General features: G+C 38.1%; 1 protein-coding gene across 1 annotated transcript in view; it reads right to left on the bottom strand.

The window, feature by feature from the left end:
• Nucleotides 1–22,268, bottom strand: part of CDC40 (cell division cycle 40) — a 71,931-nt gene that overhangs the window by 39,318 nt on the left and 10,345 nt on the right. The window contains exons 2-3 of the mRNA XM_060238125.1: nt 8,512–8,598; nt 4,921–5,050 (exon numbers count right to left, since the gene is read on the bottom strand). Coding sequence (XP_060094108.1) covers nt 4,921–5,050; nt 8,512–8,598 — 217 coding nt within the window. The remainder of the gene's footprint in view (nt 1–4,920; nt 5,051–8,511; nt 8,599–22,268) is intronic.

Genomic DNA, 22,268 nt, shown 5'->3' with positions numbered 1-22,268 from the left:
TGCAACAGCAATCTGACTGGAATAAACAGAAAAAACAACCACCTTCCTGTGAGCTTTTAAGCCAAAAGACAACAATATACAATTAAATATCCTCTGTAACACGGCCACTATTGTAACATGCCTCTCACAAGGATGTAAAGTGCTACATGGCAGCTGCCATTGCTCCCAAAGAGAGGCAGTACTTGCCCGCTTATCCTTTCCCTCTGTTCCACTGCCATAAACAGTGACAAATCTGAATGATAAAATTTTCCTATTCTAATTTAAATAATGTTAGCAACATGTTAACAATGTTAGCAAAAGAAGGCAAATATACCTTCTAGATACCTGAATCACATACATGGCATCATATCTCATATTTAGCCCACCTAACTTGATTGCATTGCAGCACAACAGCCCCAACAATTATAGCAGTCTATATTTACTATGTGCAGCAGAAAATTTTCCACAGAAAAATATAACACTCAAAAATGTTCCAGAATATTTTCCACACCATGTCACTGCTAGTTGGGTGGGTTTTCATGAACTGTTAGCAAGACAGAGTGCAGCAAACACCACAGGATTATTTGAAATTTACTATAATAAAGCAATTTCTATTCAAGTATGTGGAGCACTTTGAAACACAGTTTTACTCCAAGTGAGGTCTTTACATGGTGAAAATGAGCCAATTTTCCAGTGGACTCAGTTTCACAGATTATCTTTAAAGAAGGCAGAAATGCCAATTTGGATGCATGTCAGAATCAATACAGCAGCTTAGTTGTCCTCCCACTGTATTGATGCTGTCTCTAGGACTATTTGTTTAGCTGTTGCTCTCTCAAAACAAGTGATCATGAATGGAGCCACTGGGTGAGATTTAATTTTCAGGGGGAGCTGTGTTTTCTATAGACAAGCTGCATTTGGTTCAGCATTTTTCCCTTATAAAAAGGGCTCTGAACAATTCTTACTTTATACTGAGAATGTGAAAGAGATTCCTATCTTCCGTACTGACAGACTTCCAAACACAGCTGTAAGGGAAAACCTGCTGTTTTAAGCTAGACGTTCTTTTGTGTGATACGTACCAACTTAAAGCCCTCTACTTATTTCTTCCTCCATACACCCAAATCAGGTCTGCATATGTAAGAAAAACTACAATTTATTTTCCCTTCATATATCCAAACCAGGTATAACATAAATAAGATCTAAAATTCATCTACCCAAAATGTATTGCCTGAATAATATTAACAAATATTTTCTGAATTTAGGTGACAGATTAAAAAAAAATATGCCCACCTAACTGCACTGTCCTCTCCAGATGGAACCCCATTTTTAAAGCCAAGGCAGAGGTAAAGTAGTCAGCTGCTAGCATGAAACAGACAGAAAGAATGAGGGCTCTGCTCTCCTTCCACAACTCTCCAATAAAGCATTTCTTCACTAAATGAGAGCAAAGATTCACCCTACTGAATGACTGAAAAGCAGTGACCCTCAATGTGCAGACTGCATGTGCCATGACACCCACTGATGTGTTTCCTTGTGACTACTTCTTGAGTCTTGGGGATAAAATCAGTGACCTGTATTTTTTTCCAGAAAAAGATGAACTGGAAAACTTTCTGATGCCCAAAACTGAACATTATCAGATTGAGCATATTTACTTCTACTTATATTTAGTAAACAAAATTTTTAAAGTACCCACAGCAAAAAGTTGAAATGCTTGATTATGAAAACAAATAAATCAAGTACTGTTTAAGTGTTATATTCAAGCAAGTTCCACCATGTAAGAAGAGACCTCTAAAGAAGAACTTCATCTTTGATTTGACCTGCACAGCCGAGCAGGTGTAAATAAAAGAAAATCTGATTTTTTTAAAACATTTGGATTATTACACTTGTTATCCCCCCCCCCCCCACATTTTACAAATCAACATACGTGTTCTTTCTCATACCATTCCTAGGAATAACACCTGGAAAATATTGATTATATTATCTTGATTATCTTTGTAATTTTCAAGCTTGCTTAATATTGCAATGGCATCAATTCACTGTTATTGATTTTATGAAACCACAAATATAATGAACCAATATAAAGAATTTCCCACAGAAAAATGCAGTACTGGGAAATCTCAATTTTTTTCTACCCCCACATCTCTGTACTGAGAGTCTTGAAAGGAACAGAAAAGCACAGGAAGCTTTTGACGTCTCCCAACTGATTGACTGAGCTCATCCTGGACAGATCAGTCGCAGGCATATCCCCTCAGCTTGGCCACAGACTCAGTTTCGTATGCTTTTGGGCTTGGCAGTCTCTATAGCACAACAGAGCAAACCATTCTACTTCTTTGGAAGCTGAAAGGAAGCAATGTCATTTTTCTAAAGCAAAGAACCAGTCCCAGCTTCCTTGCACCTCCTAAGAGAAATTTTAGCACAGCCCAGAGGATACTTCCTTTGCATCTGTAGGAAGTGCTACCTCTGTTATAACAAACCACTTGCCTTAGAAGCTCCAAACATTTTATGATTGGGTGTCAAGGGGGCAAGCCACTGGGGAGCTGGATATTCTCTCCTTTTCTCAGAATTCCAAAAATGCCCACAGATGAGGCAGCAGGATATGGCCATCTTTCAGCTGGTTTTGAAAGGAATTATTCTACTCAAGCAAATCTTCCAGCACACTACTCATGTACTCTAACGTGAGGAATAATATACAGATTCAAAAATGAATACTGGGAGAGAGGCTGGATCTCTGTTTTCTTTCCCAATTTTCTTCTAATAAACTTCTCTGATTATGTTCTATGGTGTTACATTAATAACAGGGCAATATAACCAGCAACTAGCACTGTGACAGTGCTTCATGTAGACAGGCCTGGAAGACATCCCATGGTCTGGATGAACTAAATTTATTATTTCCTGCTGTCTCTTGCTGCCAACATGACAGTGTATTTTTTATAAATCTGAAGCAATTTGAACAATGCAGCCTTTGTCATGTTAGCAACATTTTAGGCACGAAATGTATTCCCGCAAAGAAGCTTGAAGTTTTGGTGAGAGAAGATGTGCTTTCAACCCTCTCTCTACAACTCATGGCTTCGGAGGAAAAAAATGTGCTACAGGAACACAGGAGAAACTTAAATATGGTGATGGCACAAGAAAGCAAAGTATCTGAAAAAGCAGTTCCCACTCCCATTACTTTGTTTCCAGAGCAATATGGAACTTTTTCGTTAAAATGTATGCTCATTCAGACAATGGTACTTTCAAACAGACGAAAGCTTTTTTTGGGGGGGGAGACCCTGTGAACTTGCTCTGTCCACAATAACGTAGAATCTAGGCACAAAAACACAGGCTTGCATAATTTATCACCTTTCTCACTGCTTTCATTCACAACCATTTCAGCTATTATGTCGGAGTATATGTTAGAAATGAGCAATTATGCAGTGGCTCTAGCTTATATGGGGGAGCTATCCTCAAAATATGTCAGAAAGAAAGGACACACTTCATTTTTTAAATCTAGCAACCTTTTATTTTCTTGAATACTTGTTTGTCTACCTTCTTGTCGCTAACCACACAGAATCACTTAAGTAATAATACTATGGGCACAGAAAAAGACACAGGGAATCTTTGGAGATTTCAACTTTTTAAAAGAATGCTTAATATGTCTTAAAACAGGTGCGCTTGTCTTCACTAGCTCTAGTTTTGTAAAACCTATATACTCACTATTTAAGAGAACATTTTTATCTACAGAATAAATTTTAGGGCTAAAAAGAATAGTAATACAATGTAATACTATCATTACCACTCTCTCCAAACTATTCTTTATGATCTAAACTCCTTATGATCTAAGCACTTAGGATTCTCAGAAATGAATACAAAACTGGGAAAGTGTAGCCACAAGCATAACACTCTGCATGCTTCAAATGCTACCACTTGAACTAACTACAGGTATAACTCTACCTTTGTCAGCAGTGTGGTTCTGGTTCTAAATTAAATTAGCCCAGTTAACAATGCTCCTGGATAGTTCCACAGTTTCCATGGAAACCATTGTGAAAAGAGACTGTGCTGATGGTTTTGGGACTCCTCCTGAACAGGAATAGCTGGGCAGGATGTCTTAACAAATGCAACATTAACTGCATTCATTTACAGGGTAGATACATTGGTCTCTGTGTGAAACATGCATTGGGCAGAAGTAATTCCATCTTAATGCAATCTAGTTACACCAATAACCAGATAGCCAGAAATAACAGAGCCTAATAGCTTTGCTAGAGATAGCAAACATACAACTATTCACTTATATCTATATTTAAATTTGTCCCTGTCTTGTCCATTATATCATAATAGTTGCAGTTGCGACATACAAACTAAAGAACACTTCAAATCTTAAGTACATTGCTATATAAGATTTGCTGGCAGCACTGCATGCTGAATATTTAATTCTTACCTCCCAGAGCTCATGTAATTAAAATTCACATTTCATGAAGTACAGAAAGCAAAAGGATGACCAAATCGTGGAAAGCCTCCTGGAGAGAAGGTAATTTAGAGCTGCACGCTTTGCCTTTTCTTTTCATTCTGTGGTATATGAAGGAAGCAGGCACTTTCTCTACATCTCATGCCTGAAATCAAAGGTTTCAAGCTGCAATTAACTGTGTGCTAACCTATGGGTAAAGATGGTCTTGAATAGAATGTGGCATGGGGATTCAGCTCTCTTAATCCAACACCTCTTCTGAATAGCCATCATTTATGCTATTCAGAGCACACCTTGGCGGGGAGGGCGGAATATAAGTGGAACAAAAATAAATAAAGAAATAAATCATTTAAGACAAATTATATTTAAATTTTACTATTTCATAACCATAAATTCTAGGAGAGTAATGCAAAATCTAAGACTGAAGAATTTGCAACCATCAGAGTAGATCAAACATGGGCAATTGGAGCAGACCAACTCAAAGGGTTAAACATGAAGACATATCTTACCATAAGTTGCAAATGTTCTTCTTTGTTGTTCAAACATGAAATCATTAATGTGTGCTGGTTCTGTATATCCAGAAAGCATATTCCTAGGTGCAGCCATCTGCTGAGTTCTAAAAGGATTCACTGGCCCAAACTGTATTTAAAAAAAGAATTGCAATATGCACAGGATTGTCATTAAGGACCACTCTACACTTGACTTCGTTAGCAGATTCATGCATATACACCACTGCACGAAAAACCAGATGACCTTCACACATGACAGAGATATTTTTAATGCATCATGTAAGCAATATATCATGCATGAAGCAATATAGTAAATATCTAAAAACAATCTGCAACACATGGGATACTGTTCTAAGGGGAAAGTTTGCTTCCCCCCCAGTATTCTATGCATGACTGTTAACAACAGATAGTTCCAAAACACAAGTATGGATTCGCACTGCAATAACAAAGCATATTACATGTAATACTTTTTATGTTGAAAACTCTGGTTTGGTCATTACATCTGCTTCTATTTTCTGTTATTATTTTGATACTTGCAACCTACTTTTCTCTCCAATGGGAACCCAAAGTGGCTTACAGCATTGTTCTCTCCTTCATTTTATCCTCACAACAACCACAATCTAAGGTAGTTCAGATGGAAAAAGACTACTACAAAAAGATTCCACAGCCAGGCTTTGAAACTGATTTATAAACCTGGCTAAAACTAACAATTGCTTGTGTTATCTACACTGCACATATAATGCTGTACCATGGTAAATGGTTAAAGTAAATGGGCAGGGAGGAATCTGAGCAAACAATGGGAGGATAAAAGTGTGACTGCATTTAGAAAGAAATGTGGTATCTGTATGGGACCTCAATATTCTAGGAGAAAGTAGGGAGTGGTTGTTGAAACAGATTCTGAAATGCATCTATGGTAGGATCTTTTAAAATGCTACATTAAAGCTACATAGAATTCCAAAGAGAGAGCAAAATGGGAATACTGCCAAGATACTGACCAGACTGAAAGGCGTATGCTTCTCATAAATTATCTACATCAATATGAGAAGTCATATGCAGCACTACAACCCACAGAGAACCAAAATTATCAGCATGGAATGAATTGTCAACAGATTTTGATAGAAAACTATGTTGCACCACAACTGCTATGCTTAATGAGATTTCTGTCATGCATTACTGCCTCCTCCCAACTCTCCAGAGACATCCAACACATAACTTCATGTTTCTTTTTACCAAAGCAGTCCCTTGCTCTTCCATCCTTTTACTACAAGATTAACCTCCACAAATAGTATTAATGTATCTAAATTGTGTGTGAAATAGAAAAACACAGAAAATTTGCATGTGCTTTACAATCAATTAAATTAGTTTTGTCAAGGGGAATGAAGACCATTATTACTGATTAGCTATACCTCAAATGAAAAAATAACATCCAGCTTTGAATAACTATGATTTCCAAGATTCAGACAGCTGCACATATAAAGGCTGATATTTTATTTTCATACTAGTTGCTTGTTTCCAGTGGTGTTTTTCCATGAGGAATACCAATTTCAATATTAAACTGGCTTTCACAGCCCAGTCATTTGACAACCATATACAGCTGAGATCATCCAAGCCCTTTCTTTACCAAATCTTTGTCTCTTACTGTGTGATTCTTCTTAAAGCTTATTGCTTTCTAGAATTTGTGAATTTCAAAAAGAAAAATATTTTCTGTATAATCAGATGCTGGTCATATGCAAATAAAGATGGTCAATGACCCAACTGTGCAAACTCAGACAAAACAAACATGCATAACCTTAATAAACAGATTTCACATGCTGTTTATGTTTATCAACATTAATTTTAGAGCACATAACTGATATTGAGTGAGATCTGTACAACCCCATTGAATACTATGCATTTTCAGACATGCAGATGTACTATTCTGCCAAGTTCTGTCAAGCCACGAAGGGTATGAATTGGTCAAGGAAACAGTATTTTCCTGCTCTGCTCATAGCTGCCTACTTTGGATTTTGCACTGAAGTCTCAGAATATCACATTTGTTGCCTACAAGCATACAAAGGTTGCATTAAAAAAAGAGGACAGCTTGTAGTACACCCAGAAACTGTGTAATTTCTTACATGCAGAGGAAGGAAATATACAACCCCAGTTATAAGATTATAAGGGTCATCTTCGGCTGCTCAGGTAGGCTGGTCCCAACCTCTCCTCTCATGACCAGGTAATAGTGATTCATGTAATGGTCATTTCCAGGCTTGATCACTGCAACTCACTCCATGCAGGCCTACCCTTAGGCTTGACCCATAAACTTCAGCTGGCACAGAACGTGGCAACATGCCTGATGACTGGGACATTTGCATGGGTGCACATTAAGCCAGTGCTATGCCAGCTGCATTGGCTACCAGTTAAGTTCCAAGTCTAAGGTTTTGGTATTAAGCTTTAAGGCCTATGGGGCCAAGGACCAATATACTTGCAGGACCATCTCTCCCAATATATGCCCCAAAGAATCTTGCGCTCTTCAGACCAGACATCTACCTTCAGCCAGAGCCTTTTCAGCCCTGGCCCCAGCCTGGTGGAACATACTCCCGATTGAAACCAGGGCCCTGCGGGATCTACTGCAATTCCACAGTGCCTGCAAAATGGAACTTTTCTGTCAGGCCTTCAGTTAAGGTGGTGGATGCCAAATGCCATTCAGCCTCCCCTGCTTAAACAACCATGGCTCTCTGTATATATTGGGTGCTTGGACTCAGTGATCTGCTTATGCAGAATGCACCCCACCATCTCTGGCATGAGTCCAGCAGACGTTGAAGAAGTCTACCCACTGTGCTGTTAGTAACTGCTGCAATTAGTTGACTAAATTATTGTATTGATGCTTTAATGAATTGTTTTAGCAATGATTATATGATTTTATTGGAATATATATTGTAAGCTGCTTTGAGCCTACTTGTGGGGTAGGGCAGGATATAAGTCTCAAAAATAAACCATGCCTTTGATTCATTATGATTACTATTTCCCTATCAAAAAAAAATTCCACAAAACTTTTACCACTTCTGGAGTTTCATAATGAGAATGCATATGATTTACACTTAAACAAAAATCCCAGGGTTATCTACATAAGTGCTGAAGAGCCTTATTATCCTACCAGGGGCAAGGAGATGAATGAATTCACCAGACCATCTCACTTTTAGTACTTGAAACCTGAATTTCATAACACAACAACTCACTATCTTGTGTGTACTGCAAATTACTGCTTTGTTAAGAGAACAGGGTATTTTTTAATTCCACAGTTCATACCTTATTTTATCAAAAGTGTAACGTTTGTTTCATTATACCTTTTAATGTGTCATGAAGTACATTGCAGAGGTACAAAACGAGATATAATGGGAGCATTTTACCCAATTTTGCTTAGCTTCAGATCAGTATGTCTGAAAACTTCTGAAGTACTCAAGCATCATTTATATTTAACCATAATAGGTGTCACATTGTTCTTTAAAGATTTATTTTCATATACGATTTAATAATTTACAAGGTATTCCTTTCAGAAGTTGCTTTGAACAACACTATAACAAATGACTAGGTTAAAAACACTATTTTATTTACCTCAGGTGCGAACATTGTTTCGTATGTTGGATTATACTGAACTTCCTTAGCAGCTGGATCAAGATGAACTCCTGTTACCACATCTTCCTAGAAAATTCAACAGAGTTTTAATGGAAATCTTTCTTCTGAAAGCAAAGCTTATGCATTAAGCTGATTACAGTTATGTCAAATTTCACTTTTTAAAAATCCCACATTTTTACTTTCGCTATAAACAAACAGAAGTGATCATTACTCTGGTTTTTTAAAGATGAGGTAATCCTCATACTGAGAAACCTTCAAGCAGACAAAATTAGCATGAACTTATGGTACAGTTACACAGAACCAAAAGAAAATAAAGCCATTTTCGATGTCTGGGGGTACCCACCTTTTTTTATTAACACTCCTGTTCATAGCACCAATTTAGAGCTCATGTACAGGAAGAGACCTGCAGGAAGTTTTCACTGCCAAGTTAGACAACCATAAGGTACTTTATATGGGGCTATATAGGCTGAATGTGAAGAAAATTTGGAAGTTTCAGTTAGTCCAAACTAGCAACAGCAAGTTCACTACCAGGCATGAACTACAGGCAACCACATTATACTAATACTGAAAGCTCTTCATTGGTTGACTGATAGCTTCTGGATATTATTCAAGGTTCTGTTTTTTACCTTTAAAGCCTTCTCAGCCTGGTACTAGGGTATCTGAAAAACTACCTCTTCTCACGTATACTTGCTTGGACATTATGTTTATCTTCACAGGCCTTACTTCATGTACATGCCCCACCCCTCGGTAAACTGGAGAAAAACAACACATATACACTCCATGTAGAAAATAATTTTCAATATAATCCACAATTTACAATTTCTGTGTGCTAGTAAGCAGTTCTAGCAAACCATCCTATGCACAACACAACTACTGTCCAAAGAACCATGCAACATTTAAACTGTAGTCCAATGAATGATAAAAGAACCAGTCCAATTTCATTTCGGGAGTATCCTTCTTTCAGGGACCGTCTTTTGTATTCATGGGTTCAATAGAGCTGAAGTGCCATAATTAATTTTCTGGCTTTGAAATACTTTTTTGTTTTGAATATTTTAAATTCTCGCTGGAACACCATTGCCAGTCATAATCCTTCAGCCTAGACACTCAGGATGCCACATCTGCCAGCCACTACCTAATCTGATGGTTTTCTTGTTGTTCTCTGGGTCATGAATTCCCAGCAATTTTTCAGTAATTCTAGTGTTTACGTTCAGACTTAATGTTCTGGAAACTGCTGTGCATTGTCAGCAACAAAAACAGGGCTGGTGCCAGAATTTGAAAAAGTTTGATCAATGAATAAAGCCATCACACACTGTTGGCGACTTATTCCTTTTTCTGAAACTGGTCTGCGGAAGGCTGCCTCAGGGAAAGTCTGCAAGCTTCACATGCTATGACTGCTAAAGGGCCTCAAAGACTAGGCTAGGGACTGCCTGTTCTGCAGTTTTGCTTTCTAACAACTTGTAGTCTTTTTCGTACAAGAGCCAACATTAATACTAGATGACCCTGGACTAGATGGCCCTGGAGGACCCTTCCAACTCTATGATTTTATGATTGAAAAGGAAAGCAATACAAAATTATGGGAGAAGAATGTTCACACCACATTTATATAAGCAACACATTCAACCCTACAGTGCCAGTTTATTAGCTAACAGATTATTTGAATATGTAATAATTTAAAAAAACCATACTGTTCCCACAATGAGATATCCATCAGAACTAAATATTCCTCACACATACTACATGTTGCCTTTTCAACACTTTCATTTTTGCATTTCCCTTTATCAAAACACAACTGATTTGGGATTAGTATGGCTGTAAACAGGCTGTGTATTTTCCTTTGTCAATCTGCCCCCTAAATGTTTGTGGGAATAGTTCTCTGTTTCAGGATTTAGTGGGATGTCATTCTCACAGGATGGTCACAAGGAGGAACAGGGTAAACTGGGAGAGGAGACTCTGGCAGGACAGATAGATTTGGATTGGCTGCTGCATAATGTGCAAAATGGCCATGAAATAGTCTGTTGATTGGCAACATTAAAAAAAAAATACTTGGTCAGTATTAACTGATACAAGATGCCTGCCTTTTATGCTGGGGAGGGAGAAAGTAGCATGGAGTTACTTGCCACAGCAGAAAGTGTGTTTGAAAATTTCCCAGCCCAGTGGATGATGAGGACAAGCCTGGCCCTGTTGCTGCTGCCTGGTTCATGCCTCACAAAAGGAAGTGAGCAAATTGGTAGGGACTTTGCCACTGGGCAGAGGCAGACAGTGTGATCCCTGGCTTTGCTATACCCTGCCTGAGCCTGTTACTGCTGGGCAACACAACACATTGGTCAGTGGCATTCTTGCCAGCCTTGCAAGAGCCTTGGCACCCTGCAAAGGAGGTTAACATGCTAGTAAGGACACCACTGCTAGATAGATAGATAGATGAATTTATTGTCATTGTTCTCAACAAAAAGAGAGCAACGAAATGAGGTGCTCTTCCACAAACATACCAACACATCAAACACACATATTCATAAACCATTTAAATACATCTAAAACCATTAAACCATTTAAACCATTAAAACCATTTAAATACATCTAAAATGGATAAACATTCATAAAACCATTTAAACCATTAAATAAACATTCATAAAACCATTAAACATTCATAAAACCATTAAAACCATTTAAACCATTAAATACATCTAAAACAGATAATCCTTCATAACCCTGCATTTAACCTAACCACAGCACTTGGATAGAAACTGTCCTTAAATCTGTTTGTCCTAGCCTTCAACACTCTATATCGTCTACCTGACGGTAAGATCTCAAAAAGCAAATGGCCCAGATGTGTATGGTCCCTTAGGATCATTTGTATCTTCCTTTTACATGCCATATTATACAGATCCACCAATGAGGGGAGAGAACATCCACAAATCTTTTGTGCTCTTCTCGTCACTCTTTGGAGCACCCTTCTCTCTGCTTCCGTGCAGCTCCCAAACCACGCGCAGAGGCAATAAGATAAAATGCTCTCAATGGAACTACGATAAAAGGCAACCAGCAGACTCCCTGACAGTTGTAGTGATCTTAAGAGTCTTAAGTAGTATAGTCGTTGCTGGGCCTTCTTCTCTAGAGCTAAAGTATTTGCCCCCCATGTTAGATCCTGTTTCATGGTAATTCCCAGAAACTTCCATTCTGTCACCTGTTCTACCATAACACCATCAATAAACAACGGCTGGGTGTCCAAACTACTCTTCCTGTAATCCACTATAATTTCCTTTGTCTTATTTATATTTAAAATAAGATTATTTACTTTACACCAAAGGGACAGCTGTTGAACTTCCCTCCTGTACGCAGACTCATCATCCTCAGAGATGAGCCCTACCAACGTTGTATCATCTGCATACTTAATGATTTTGTTACTCAGACTGCTAGAAACACAATCAGACGTGTAAATAGTGAAAAGAAGTGGACTCAAGACACATCCCTGAGGGGTGCCAGTATTTAAGATCTTCACGGAGGAAATATATCCATCCATTTTAACCCTTTGTGAACGACCTGACAAAAAATTCAAAATCCACTCACATATAGAGTCCGACAGCTTCAAATCTTTAAGCTTAAACAACAATCTATGGGGTGATATTGTATTAAAAGCAGAACTAAAATCTGCAAACAACATTCTAACATACGTCCCCTTTTTATCCAAATGCGATAAAGCAGTATAAAGAACAGTATTAACAGCATCCTCAGTAGATCTATTTTTCCTGTAAGCAAACTGATATTCATCAAAAATAACAGGAAGGCAGGAAATAATATATTTTCGAACTAATTGTTCAAAACACTTCATTATCACAGAAGTCAAGGCCACTGGCCTATAGTCATTTAAAACCTTTGCTGGCGTCCTCTTTGGTATTGGGACAATAAGGGAAGCCTTCAAACAAGTGGGAACAATGGATTGTGACAAAGAACGATACTGCTGGGCAGTATCTGGCCTTGCTGCCCCCAGCCTGGGTCTCCTGCAGCACAAAGACTCAAGAGGTGAGGAAGTTTCCTTGTCTTGGTTCAGATGCAATGCTTAACTGCCATTCACAAGAGCCATGGTTTGGAAGAAAACCAAGTTTTCACATCCTAGTTTGTGATCAACCTTTTTATCATGATTTAGGTACAATTGGATGGAAATTTAACAATGGTTAAAGAAAACAAACAATTGTTTATAGGGCAAGTACACTGTTTATATAAGACAAGTACACTGTAAGATAGTATTTTATGCAGTTTTTTTTAAAAAACCCTAAAAGCAGCAATAATTTTTTTCAACCTAGTGCATAATTATTAAAAACTAATGTTTAAAAAACTTCTCTTGCTAATTTAATGATTTGATTAAAAATTCAGAGGATACAGAAGTTTAATCCAGTGCCTTTTTTGTAGTAAGGGAAGGGTCAGCCTTCATTAAAAGAGTAAAGAACTCTGTCCCTTAATTTACTACCAGTGCTTTAAAAAGCAGAGTTCAAACGTGCACCCTCCCCCTTGATCCTTTAATAAAAGGATTACAAGGGCTAGAAGATATCAGCCACTCAGGGAGCTACTGTGCATAATGTGCTACCTAATCCAGGACTTGCAAGCCAAAACAGTAAGTGATTTCTGCTAGACAGGCATATTAATAATATGTATATACAACACTCCAAAGTCTGTTCTTCAGTAGTGTTGCAGACTCACTGTCTGAGCTTCCTAATTCATTCAACTAAAGGAGCTTCCTAATTCATTCAACTAAAGGGAATCTAGCTTCTGATATATTCAGAAACTTTCAATTCATACCCTATGCTACAAACCGTATAATACAAATTAATCTGTTAACTAAACTACACAACAAAATTGTGACACAGCAAAATAACTTTCACAAATGCTACTCTTCACGGCACAACCCCCTCCCATTCTATGCAGACTATAAACTCTCTGAATGTATGTAAAAGTTATTGATTAAAATTATTATTAGTGAATATACACATTGTATCAATACATCTAGTTTTCAATGTGGTCCCATGTACGGCTACTTAAATCTGAGGGCTGGAGCCATGAACGGATCTGATAGATCTTTCTACAAAACTGAGAAAAGTCCCAGGTTTGCAGAAAAATCTGAAATCTTAAAAGAACAAAAACACTATACTGGGTGCTTAAAAATGAAAACAGAAGGAATACCAACAGTGTTAAGAGACAAATGCAACCACAACATTACTGCCAACAAGCCTTGCTTTCTGTCTGTAAAAGACAGGGCTGTTTTGGTCAGCAATGGCTGCCTCCTCCAGACCTCAGTTCAGAGTTCTGTCTGCTTCAATGGAATCAGCCCAAAAGAGACCTTCCACCTTGCTCCCAGGAGGTGTATCATTTCTCGTTCTCCACCCAAGGACCAGATCAGGCTGGGTCAAAAGAATCTCTTCCTGAAGTCTCCAGGAGTTTCATCCTGATGTCCTTATAGTACTTAATACCTCTAAATCTCTGTTTCCTGCTCAGTGGGGGGGAGGGCCTGGACCATCCCATTTTCTTTTCCTAGATCTATTAGCATTTCTAAAAAGGTGGCTGAGGTGAGGCTGGAAAGCAACTGAACTGACTTCCCTCTTCCTGCCTATTCTCTGCCCAGAGAGAAAAACTTTTAAAATAACTCCTGGTGAAGGTTTTACTCAGTTAAGACCTCCACCCAAAAATGCACTTCTTCACACAGGGGAAAGGTATGTGCACCCCACAACTCCTTGCCGGCACCTCACAGTGCAACTGGGTCTGGGCCTGAAAGCCAGAACAAGTCAACTGGGCCAGAGTTTTCCCAGCAGCAAGCGGAAGAGAAGGACAGAAAGCTAAAGATGCAGGCAGATAAAGATAGACTGGCAAAGTGGGTTGAAAGAAGAGAAGGATGTTAAGAAACTATGAAGACTTTCAGGGAAGGCAAAGAGGAAATAGTGGAGGAGAGGAAAATGAGGGTCCCCCAGTTGTACTTGAATAATGACAAGGATACTTCTTACTAAGGAAACATGACAACTGTGCAACTATTTCAGTTGTATCAATTCATAAGAAGGATCTTAATATTTAAATAGGTGAATTTATAAAAGTCTATCCTTGCTAAAATATTATAAATTATTTTATCTCATTTCCCTTAACTTTTAAATTACCGGTACTTTATTCATCCAGCAGCAAGCAACAGAAAACAGACTGTAACCTGAAACATTCTCACTAGGATAACTGCAGCTATTCTGGTTCTATAGTATTGTTAGTTTTACACTTCTGAATCATTTTAGAACTCTACAATGGGCTCACTATTCTCTGTGAAACTCCACAGCCTTTAAACTGAAGTGAGCATATTAAACTGGTTTCCCTTTTCAAGGGGTCCCTGTATCCGCCATTTCTATCAACCAAATTATTTTAATGACTTCATGCCAATCTTTCTTTGATGTAAATACCTGGATTGTTAAAATCTGAAAGTATGTTCAGAACATGACTGTTTCAGCCCTTCTAGTGCTACTTTAAGGGGAGGAGGGGAGTCTAGATTGCTTAAGATTATTACATTTTGGGTAGAAGACAGTCCAGAGTTGTCACACAGAAGCAGGCAATGGCAAACTACCTCTGTCATTCCTCGCCTTGAAAACCCGTGAGGTCGCCATAAATTGGCTGAGACTTGCCAGCACTTTCCACCTTTGACAAAGTACATTTTAAATTTTGAACATAATGTAGGACCCTTTGCAAGAAATTAAAAGGAACCCCAAAATATCAGCACTCAATTGATGTCTGCCAATGTATTTTTATGCATAGTTTCCCTCTCTTATATCACTAGTAGTATGTAATGAGAATAATACATCCTAAGATGTATCATGTATGTCAGCCTGACCTCTTCTGGCATGTTAAGGATAACCTAGGCATATGCTCCAGCTCTTGTTATTTTCATTCTCAGGGTTTTGTTTTTTTTACCAGGCTATATTAAACACTTCAAACACACACAAAAAGTCCATTATTTATATGCAACACAAAAAATGTATTGTAGTTGTTTAATTAAACATTGTTATGACAAAAGAAGATCTGCAAACCACTGCCTGCCATTTTTCTTCTATAATGACAAAGAATTTTCAAAATTAATGCAAGGCCTTATCTAGAATGCATTATTATAGTAAAAGGAAATAACTGCATGCACAAAAATCCTGTGGTTTGAAAGGTGCAGCTTGGGCACAGTGCTGCACATACCTTGGCTTGCCTTGGACTGGAAACAAATAGCAGAGTGATAATGATGATGACTTTCTTTTCAAAACAGTGAATTGTTTTAAAAGACAATGTGAGCATGCTGTAGACATTTGCAGTTCCTAAGTCCAAGATGTATTTCTGCACCTTGAAGGACACTTAACCTTCATGAGGGGGGCATACAGGGCTTGCATTGCTTATCAACACTTGCGCATACCTTCTACTGTCCTTCTGACTTGACTGTTTTTTTTTGTTTTTTTAAGTTTAAACAGTTTTATTGAAATATAGATATAACTTACATTCAATATAAATTTGGAAAAATTCCAAAAGATATCACAAGAGATATCATTATAAAATAAGACAACACATTAACAAAGACACAAAGAATACAAATCAAAGGGCGAGAAATGGACGAAGTTACTTTGGAGTCTTGAAGTAAGTGTCTAATCTGGAAATATTCAAACCAAGGTGCCGGATTCGACAGTTTTTGGTCTAGTTTATTTTTGAATAAGAGTTGTTTGGAGGATGAAAGGAGGTAAAAGAAAAAAACTTTTGAAGAGCTCCTCCAAATGTTAAGAGGATGGTAATTGAGCAGGGGGAAAGTACTTTTGGCCAATGAAAGAAGAAATAATAGAAAATCCAGGGGCTAAAAAGTAATGCTCCGAGTCCCACACAGTGCTTTTGAGGAATGGGTTTATAAAATGCCAAAGTGGGCATTCAGATTTCTTAAGCCATATTATTTCACAGTATTTAAGAGGAGTAAAGTGAGTTTCCTCTAAGGGCATTCATGGAGGTGGGGGGTGTTGATACAATATTTTGGTCATTTGGGATAAAATTGTAGCTCTGTAATACCTTGTGATATTGGGAACGGCCAGGCCTCCTTTTAATCTTGATCGACATAAGGTTGTTTTTTTAATTCTAGCTTTCTTGTAGTTCCAGATAAAAGAGGTCAGTACTCGTTGCCAGGATTTTAACAAAGACTGGGGTATCTCTATGGGGAGGGCCCGAAATAGATATAAGAATCTGGGGAAAAGAAAGGATTTAATTATTTGAATTCTTTCCATCCATGATAGTTGTAAGTTGTCCTATTGTTTTAGAGTGGTAATGACTTCAGATACAGTGGCTTTATAATTTGCTTTTAATAATCCAGAGAAGTTGTTTAAGGGGATTTTTAGTCCTAGGTATGACCAAGATTCTATGACCCAGTGGAAGGGATAATTTGCAATTATATCCTCTTTGGAAGTAGCAAGAATTTTGATTGGGTAAAGAATTGATTTGGAATGGTTAATGCTAAGGCCCGAAAGTTTACTATAGTTAGACAAGAATGTAGAAATAACTTTTAGGGACTGGAGAGGATTTGTAATGAATAGAACAATATCATGGGCAAATAAGCTAATTTTAAAAGTGAAATTTCGGACTGACATGCCAGGAATCTCTGGAGAGAGTCGTATCATATTTGCAAAAGGCTCTATGACGATGGCAAATAACAATGGTGATAAGGGGCACCCTTGACGTGTCCCTCTTTCCAAAATAAACGAAGGGGACTGTTGGCCATTAATTTGTAGAAAAGCAGATGGACGAAAATAAAGAGATTCTATGGCCATCATAAACTTTGGCCTGAAACCCATGTAATATAGAGCTTTTTTTAGGAAGAGAGGCTCTACACTGTCGAAGGCCTTCTCAATATCCAGGGCTAGGATACAGGATTCATATGGTTGGAAGGTACAGTATTGTATTAAATTAACTGTTTGTCTGGTATTATCCGTAATGTCCCGATTCGGAATGAAACCTGATTGGTTGGTATGAATATAAAGACCTATGATTTTATTCAATCTGGCTGTCAAAACAGAGGTAAATACTTTGTAATCATTTAGTAATGAGATAGGGCGGTAAGATTTGGTGTTTAATAGATCCTTTTTTAGGAATAAGAACTATTTTCGCCTGGGACCAAGAAAAAGGCCTTCAACCGGAATCCAGGACAAGATTACATACTGTGGTAAGGTGGGGTACTAGAGAGGAACCAAATTTTTTTATAAAATTCTGAGGGTAATCTGTCCCTACCTGGGGTTTTATTAATTCTGGAAGATTTGATAGCGTCAGCTATTTCTAGAGGAGAAATAGGTGAGTCTAAAAAGATTTGGTGTTCAGGCGATAATTGGCTGAGAACATTCTGGTTTTGAAAGAAATGATCTATTAAATAAGAGGGAGGATTAGACAAAGTGTATAACTGATGAAAATATTGGTGAAAAGTATCCAGGATTTTTTTGTTAGATGAGTATATTTTGCCTGAATTATCTATAATAAAGTTAATTTGTCTTTCACCTATTTCTTTCCTAAGTTTCCAAGAAAGCAGTTTCAGTGAACGAGGGTGATTGTACCAGTACCTTTGTTTTAAAAAAGTAGATTTTTCCTAATAGTGGAGGATTCTATTAAATCCAGTTTCTGCCTTTCAAACACAAGTTTTTGATATACTTTGTTTGAACAAGTTTGTTTATGCTTTTGTTCCAATAATTTGATATTGTCTAATATAAGTTAAGTTCTAATTTTCTTTTCTTATAGTCCGAGTGCAAGGAGATGCACTTGCCTCGCAGAACTGCCTTCATTGCGTCCCATACAATGTCTTTAGAAACCCCACACTCGGAGTTGTTTTCAAAATAAAGATTAATCTCTTGTTCAATTTGTATGCAAAATTCTTGATTTAAAAGGAGTGTCTTATTCAATGTCCAATTATATGTGGGTCTGTCTTGAGAAGCAGTATTCAGTGTACACTCCAGCCAAGCGTGATCAGAGAGTGTCCTAAGACCAATATTAGTGTGGGAAACTTGATTCAATAGAGAGGGGGAAATAAGAAAATAGTCAATTCTCGTAAAAGTGTTATGTACAGCCGAAAAATAAGTATAGTCTTTAACTCCAGGGTTATGTACTATCCAGATGTCACATAAGTTGAAGTTTTGAAGAATAGTTTGCATAGGTGCCAGAGGAGAGATCGAGGGAGAGTATGGCTTAAATGATCTGTCCCAAATGGGATCTATAATTTGGTTGAAATCTCCCCCAATAATAACTGCCCCTTCTTGGAAAAGGGCAAGTCTAGATAACGTGTCCTTTATAAAAGTAATTTGTGCGGTGTTGGGAGCATATAAAGAAACCAAGGTAAAAGGGGAGTCATTAAGCGTACCTTTAATGAAAATATACCTTCCCTGGGGATCGATTTCTTGGGCCAATGGGACAAATCGAACTCTTTTTGAAAGTAAAATAGCGACTCCACGTGACTTAGATGAGCCAGCAGCAGCATATTGTGTGTGAAAACATTTTGAACGAAGAATGGTGGTGTTAATGTGGGTTTCTTGCAAGAAAAGAAGATCAGGTTGTAATTTTGTCATAGCAGAAGAAAGCCTTTTGGCTTTGATAACATTGTTGAGGCCTCTGCAGTTAAGAGAGATTAATTTTAGGTCTGACATAGTAGTGATACAATAAAGAATAACGAGATTGATAAACTCCATAAGAAGCCTATCAGACTTAAACTAGAATTTTTTATAGCAAATAAAATAAAAGGGAAGCAAATGAATAACATCTGTATTATTTTTACTCTCACACCACAGTATAACCAAACTAATACCTTAAGGGTGGAGTTGGCAAAATTGAGAACAAACGTATATAAATCCAATTTAACATCAGCTATATTATTTATCAAACTGGTGTTGAAGAGACACAAGCCACTCTTCAAGATAATAAAAAATTTCAAGAACCAAAGCGCAAATGAGAAGATCCACTTACTTCGTGGGTTGCAGCCAGAATATGGCAGATCACACCAATACTGACTAGAAATTACAAGTTGAAAAGGGCCTTCCATAGGCAACATCAATGAATGATTTTTCCCCTTATAAAAACAACTAAACATCATTAACATAAATCTTACTAAACTGTTCATTGTTTCCAAATAGGGAACAATACAACTTTGCACAATACTTAGAATTTATGCAATATGAGGAAAGCAAGAAGAAGGAACATCCCGACTTTCCCTTTGTGGATATATTAAAGTATAAAATGAGCCCGCTCCCTTAAAATGGGAAAATATGGCACGGGTATAGCAGAAATAGCAATCCTGTATTAGGAGGTAGAGTAGGCAAAAGGTAGAATGAATGTATATAATGAACTTAGCGTCGTCTTCTTGGCTTGGAGGAGAATGGTTGGTTAGGTGGACGGAGTGGATTAGCCAAGTTTGAGTCAGTAGTTGAAGGAGGGTTGATATTCAGTTGCTTTAAGATCACAGCCGGAGGTAAAGTCAAAAGCTGTTAGTCGAAGACCTTGATGGACTACAAGGATTTGCGTGGGGGAAGACCAACAGAAGCGAATCTTGTGTTCAGCAAGTAAGTTTAAAATTGGTTTCATTTCTTTCCTATGCATCAAGGTTTCTGGAGAGAGGTCAGCCCGGACTAGGATCTTTTTTCCTTTGTAGAGTAGGCCCTCTTCAGAGCTGGCTTTCTGTAGAATCAGGGTTCTGGTCCTAGAATCTGGGATCGTAGACAATATATCCCTTGAAAAGTCCTTTGAATTAGGCTGTAAGGTGCCCAAACGATAAGCAGAGTCAATGAGTGGAGCGACGCCATCTTGAAGGTGAAGAGCAGAAGCAAGCCAAGATGCAATAAAAACTTTTATCTCCTGGTTCTCTTCAGCCTGCTCTGGCAGCCCTCTAAATTTCAAATTTGCAGTCCTTGATCTGTTATCCAGGTAAAGCACCTTCTCATGAAGCCAGAGATCTGAGCGCTGGAGATTTTCCACTGCGTCATGGGCCTTAGTTGCCATTTCAAATGCTGAATCCGCAGTTTGGGTGACTGCTGTCAATGTTTTGTTTATCTTTTTAAGTTCAGATTGTATGGGGTCAATGGCCTTAGAAATTTTTTCTCCTGTGGTCTCTTCCAAACATGCAATGACCGCTTGAAACGTTTGGGTGGTTAAGAGAGGGCTTTCCTCCGAGCCGGGGGAGGGGCTGGATGCCATGTTGGAGCGGATCGATGGCCCGGGACTTGCTAGGGGAAAGTTAAGTACCTTTTGCGTTGTTGCTGGGGTTTTCCTAGGTGCTTTGGAGTTTCCAACGCTTTGTTTACCCATGCCAGGTAGAATCAGAGCGATAGATGGGAGTGGGGAGAGAGTGAAGGGACAGTAGGTCGGGAGTAACCGCTTCAGGCGTCCGCCATTCTCCGCGATGCCCCACCTCCCGACTTGACTGTTGTTGACCTTTTCAATTCTCCTTCAAACCACTGTGACACTTACCCACAGACTGGGTAAAAAAGAGCTTACTGCCCTACCTTGCAAGGAGAAAAACATCCACAGAAGCAGGGCAGAAATTGAACCAAAGCCTCAGAAGGAAACTGAAAATTTTATTGAGAACTAAGTTCTCTCTGACAGATAGCAAATATTAAGATATGTGGGCTAAGAGCATAGGAGGCATAAGCTTGCCATTTTCTCTCAAGTATTAGGTACATTTGAAATTCTTCTTATACAAAACCAAGGCATTTATTATTTGAATTCCATAAATACATCAAATACTGTGATTTTGTGCGCTAAGTTATAATTGATGCATTTTATGTTTTAAAACCATAAAATTACTTTACATTTGTACTGCATATACTTCACTTTCTACCACCCCCACACAAATTTCCAATTTTTCTCCATTAAAAAAACCCCTTCAAACTTTCTGGAAATTTTACATCTCTAGTTGGTATCTGGTACATTTTATGGAATTATGTATTTCTTTCCACTGGTCAGGGGCGGCCAAACTTGCTTAATGTAAGAGCTATACAGAATAAACATCAGATGTTTGAGAACCACAAGACATGAATGTCAGATGTTTGAGGGAAGGAGGGAGGGAGATGTGGAAATGAAAAACTTTAACTTTAAATGCATTCTCCAAGCCACTGGCTGTCTTGGCTTGGAGAAGTGATTTAAAGAGGCAAATGCCTTCTCCAAGCCAGCTGACAGGGTGGAGCTTCAAGAGCCATACAATGTGTGTGAAAGAGCTGCATGTGGCTCCTAAACCACTGCTTGGCTACCCCTGGTCCTGAATAACTTTGATGGGAAAGATTCAGTTGGGTAGTCATGTTGATCTGAAGCAGCAGAGTGAAGTTTGAGTCCAGTGGCACCGATCAACAAAGTTTTGTTCTGGGGACTAACTTATGTGAACATGCACACTTCTTCAAATATATTGAAACAGAAGTTACCAGCCATAAAGGTAGAGGGCATTTCCAGGAAAGGCTAATTAGAGTAAGATGCATAAGTAAACAAGCAATAAATATAGCTAAAATTGGATTAAGGCAATTGGCAAGACCTGTGAATAGCAGGAAATCAGCATAACAGCATAATAAAAGTTTACAAACAGATGCAAGAACTGAATGACATTAGCATATTTGCTTCTGACTGTAGATATACCAATAAAGGTCATTGAATTGAATTGATTGACATTAGCATGTGTAATGAGATAAGAAACTGATATCTGTTAAGCCCTGGGTGTTCCATTGTCCTAAATTATTATAACATTCAGGTTCCATTGT

This window comes from Heteronotia binoei, chromosome 1, assembly GCF_032191835.1.
Source record: "Heteronotia binoei isolate CCM8104 ecotype False Entrance Well chromosome 1, APGP_CSIRO_Hbin_v1, whole genome shotgun sequence".
Taxonomy (NCBI): domain Eukaryota; kingdom Metazoa; phylum Chordata; class Lepidosauria; order Squamata; family Gekkonidae; genus Heteronotia; species Heteronotia binoei.
Note: the sequence above shows the minus strand (reverse complement) of the source record. Positions and strands in the feature narration are given on the sequence as shown.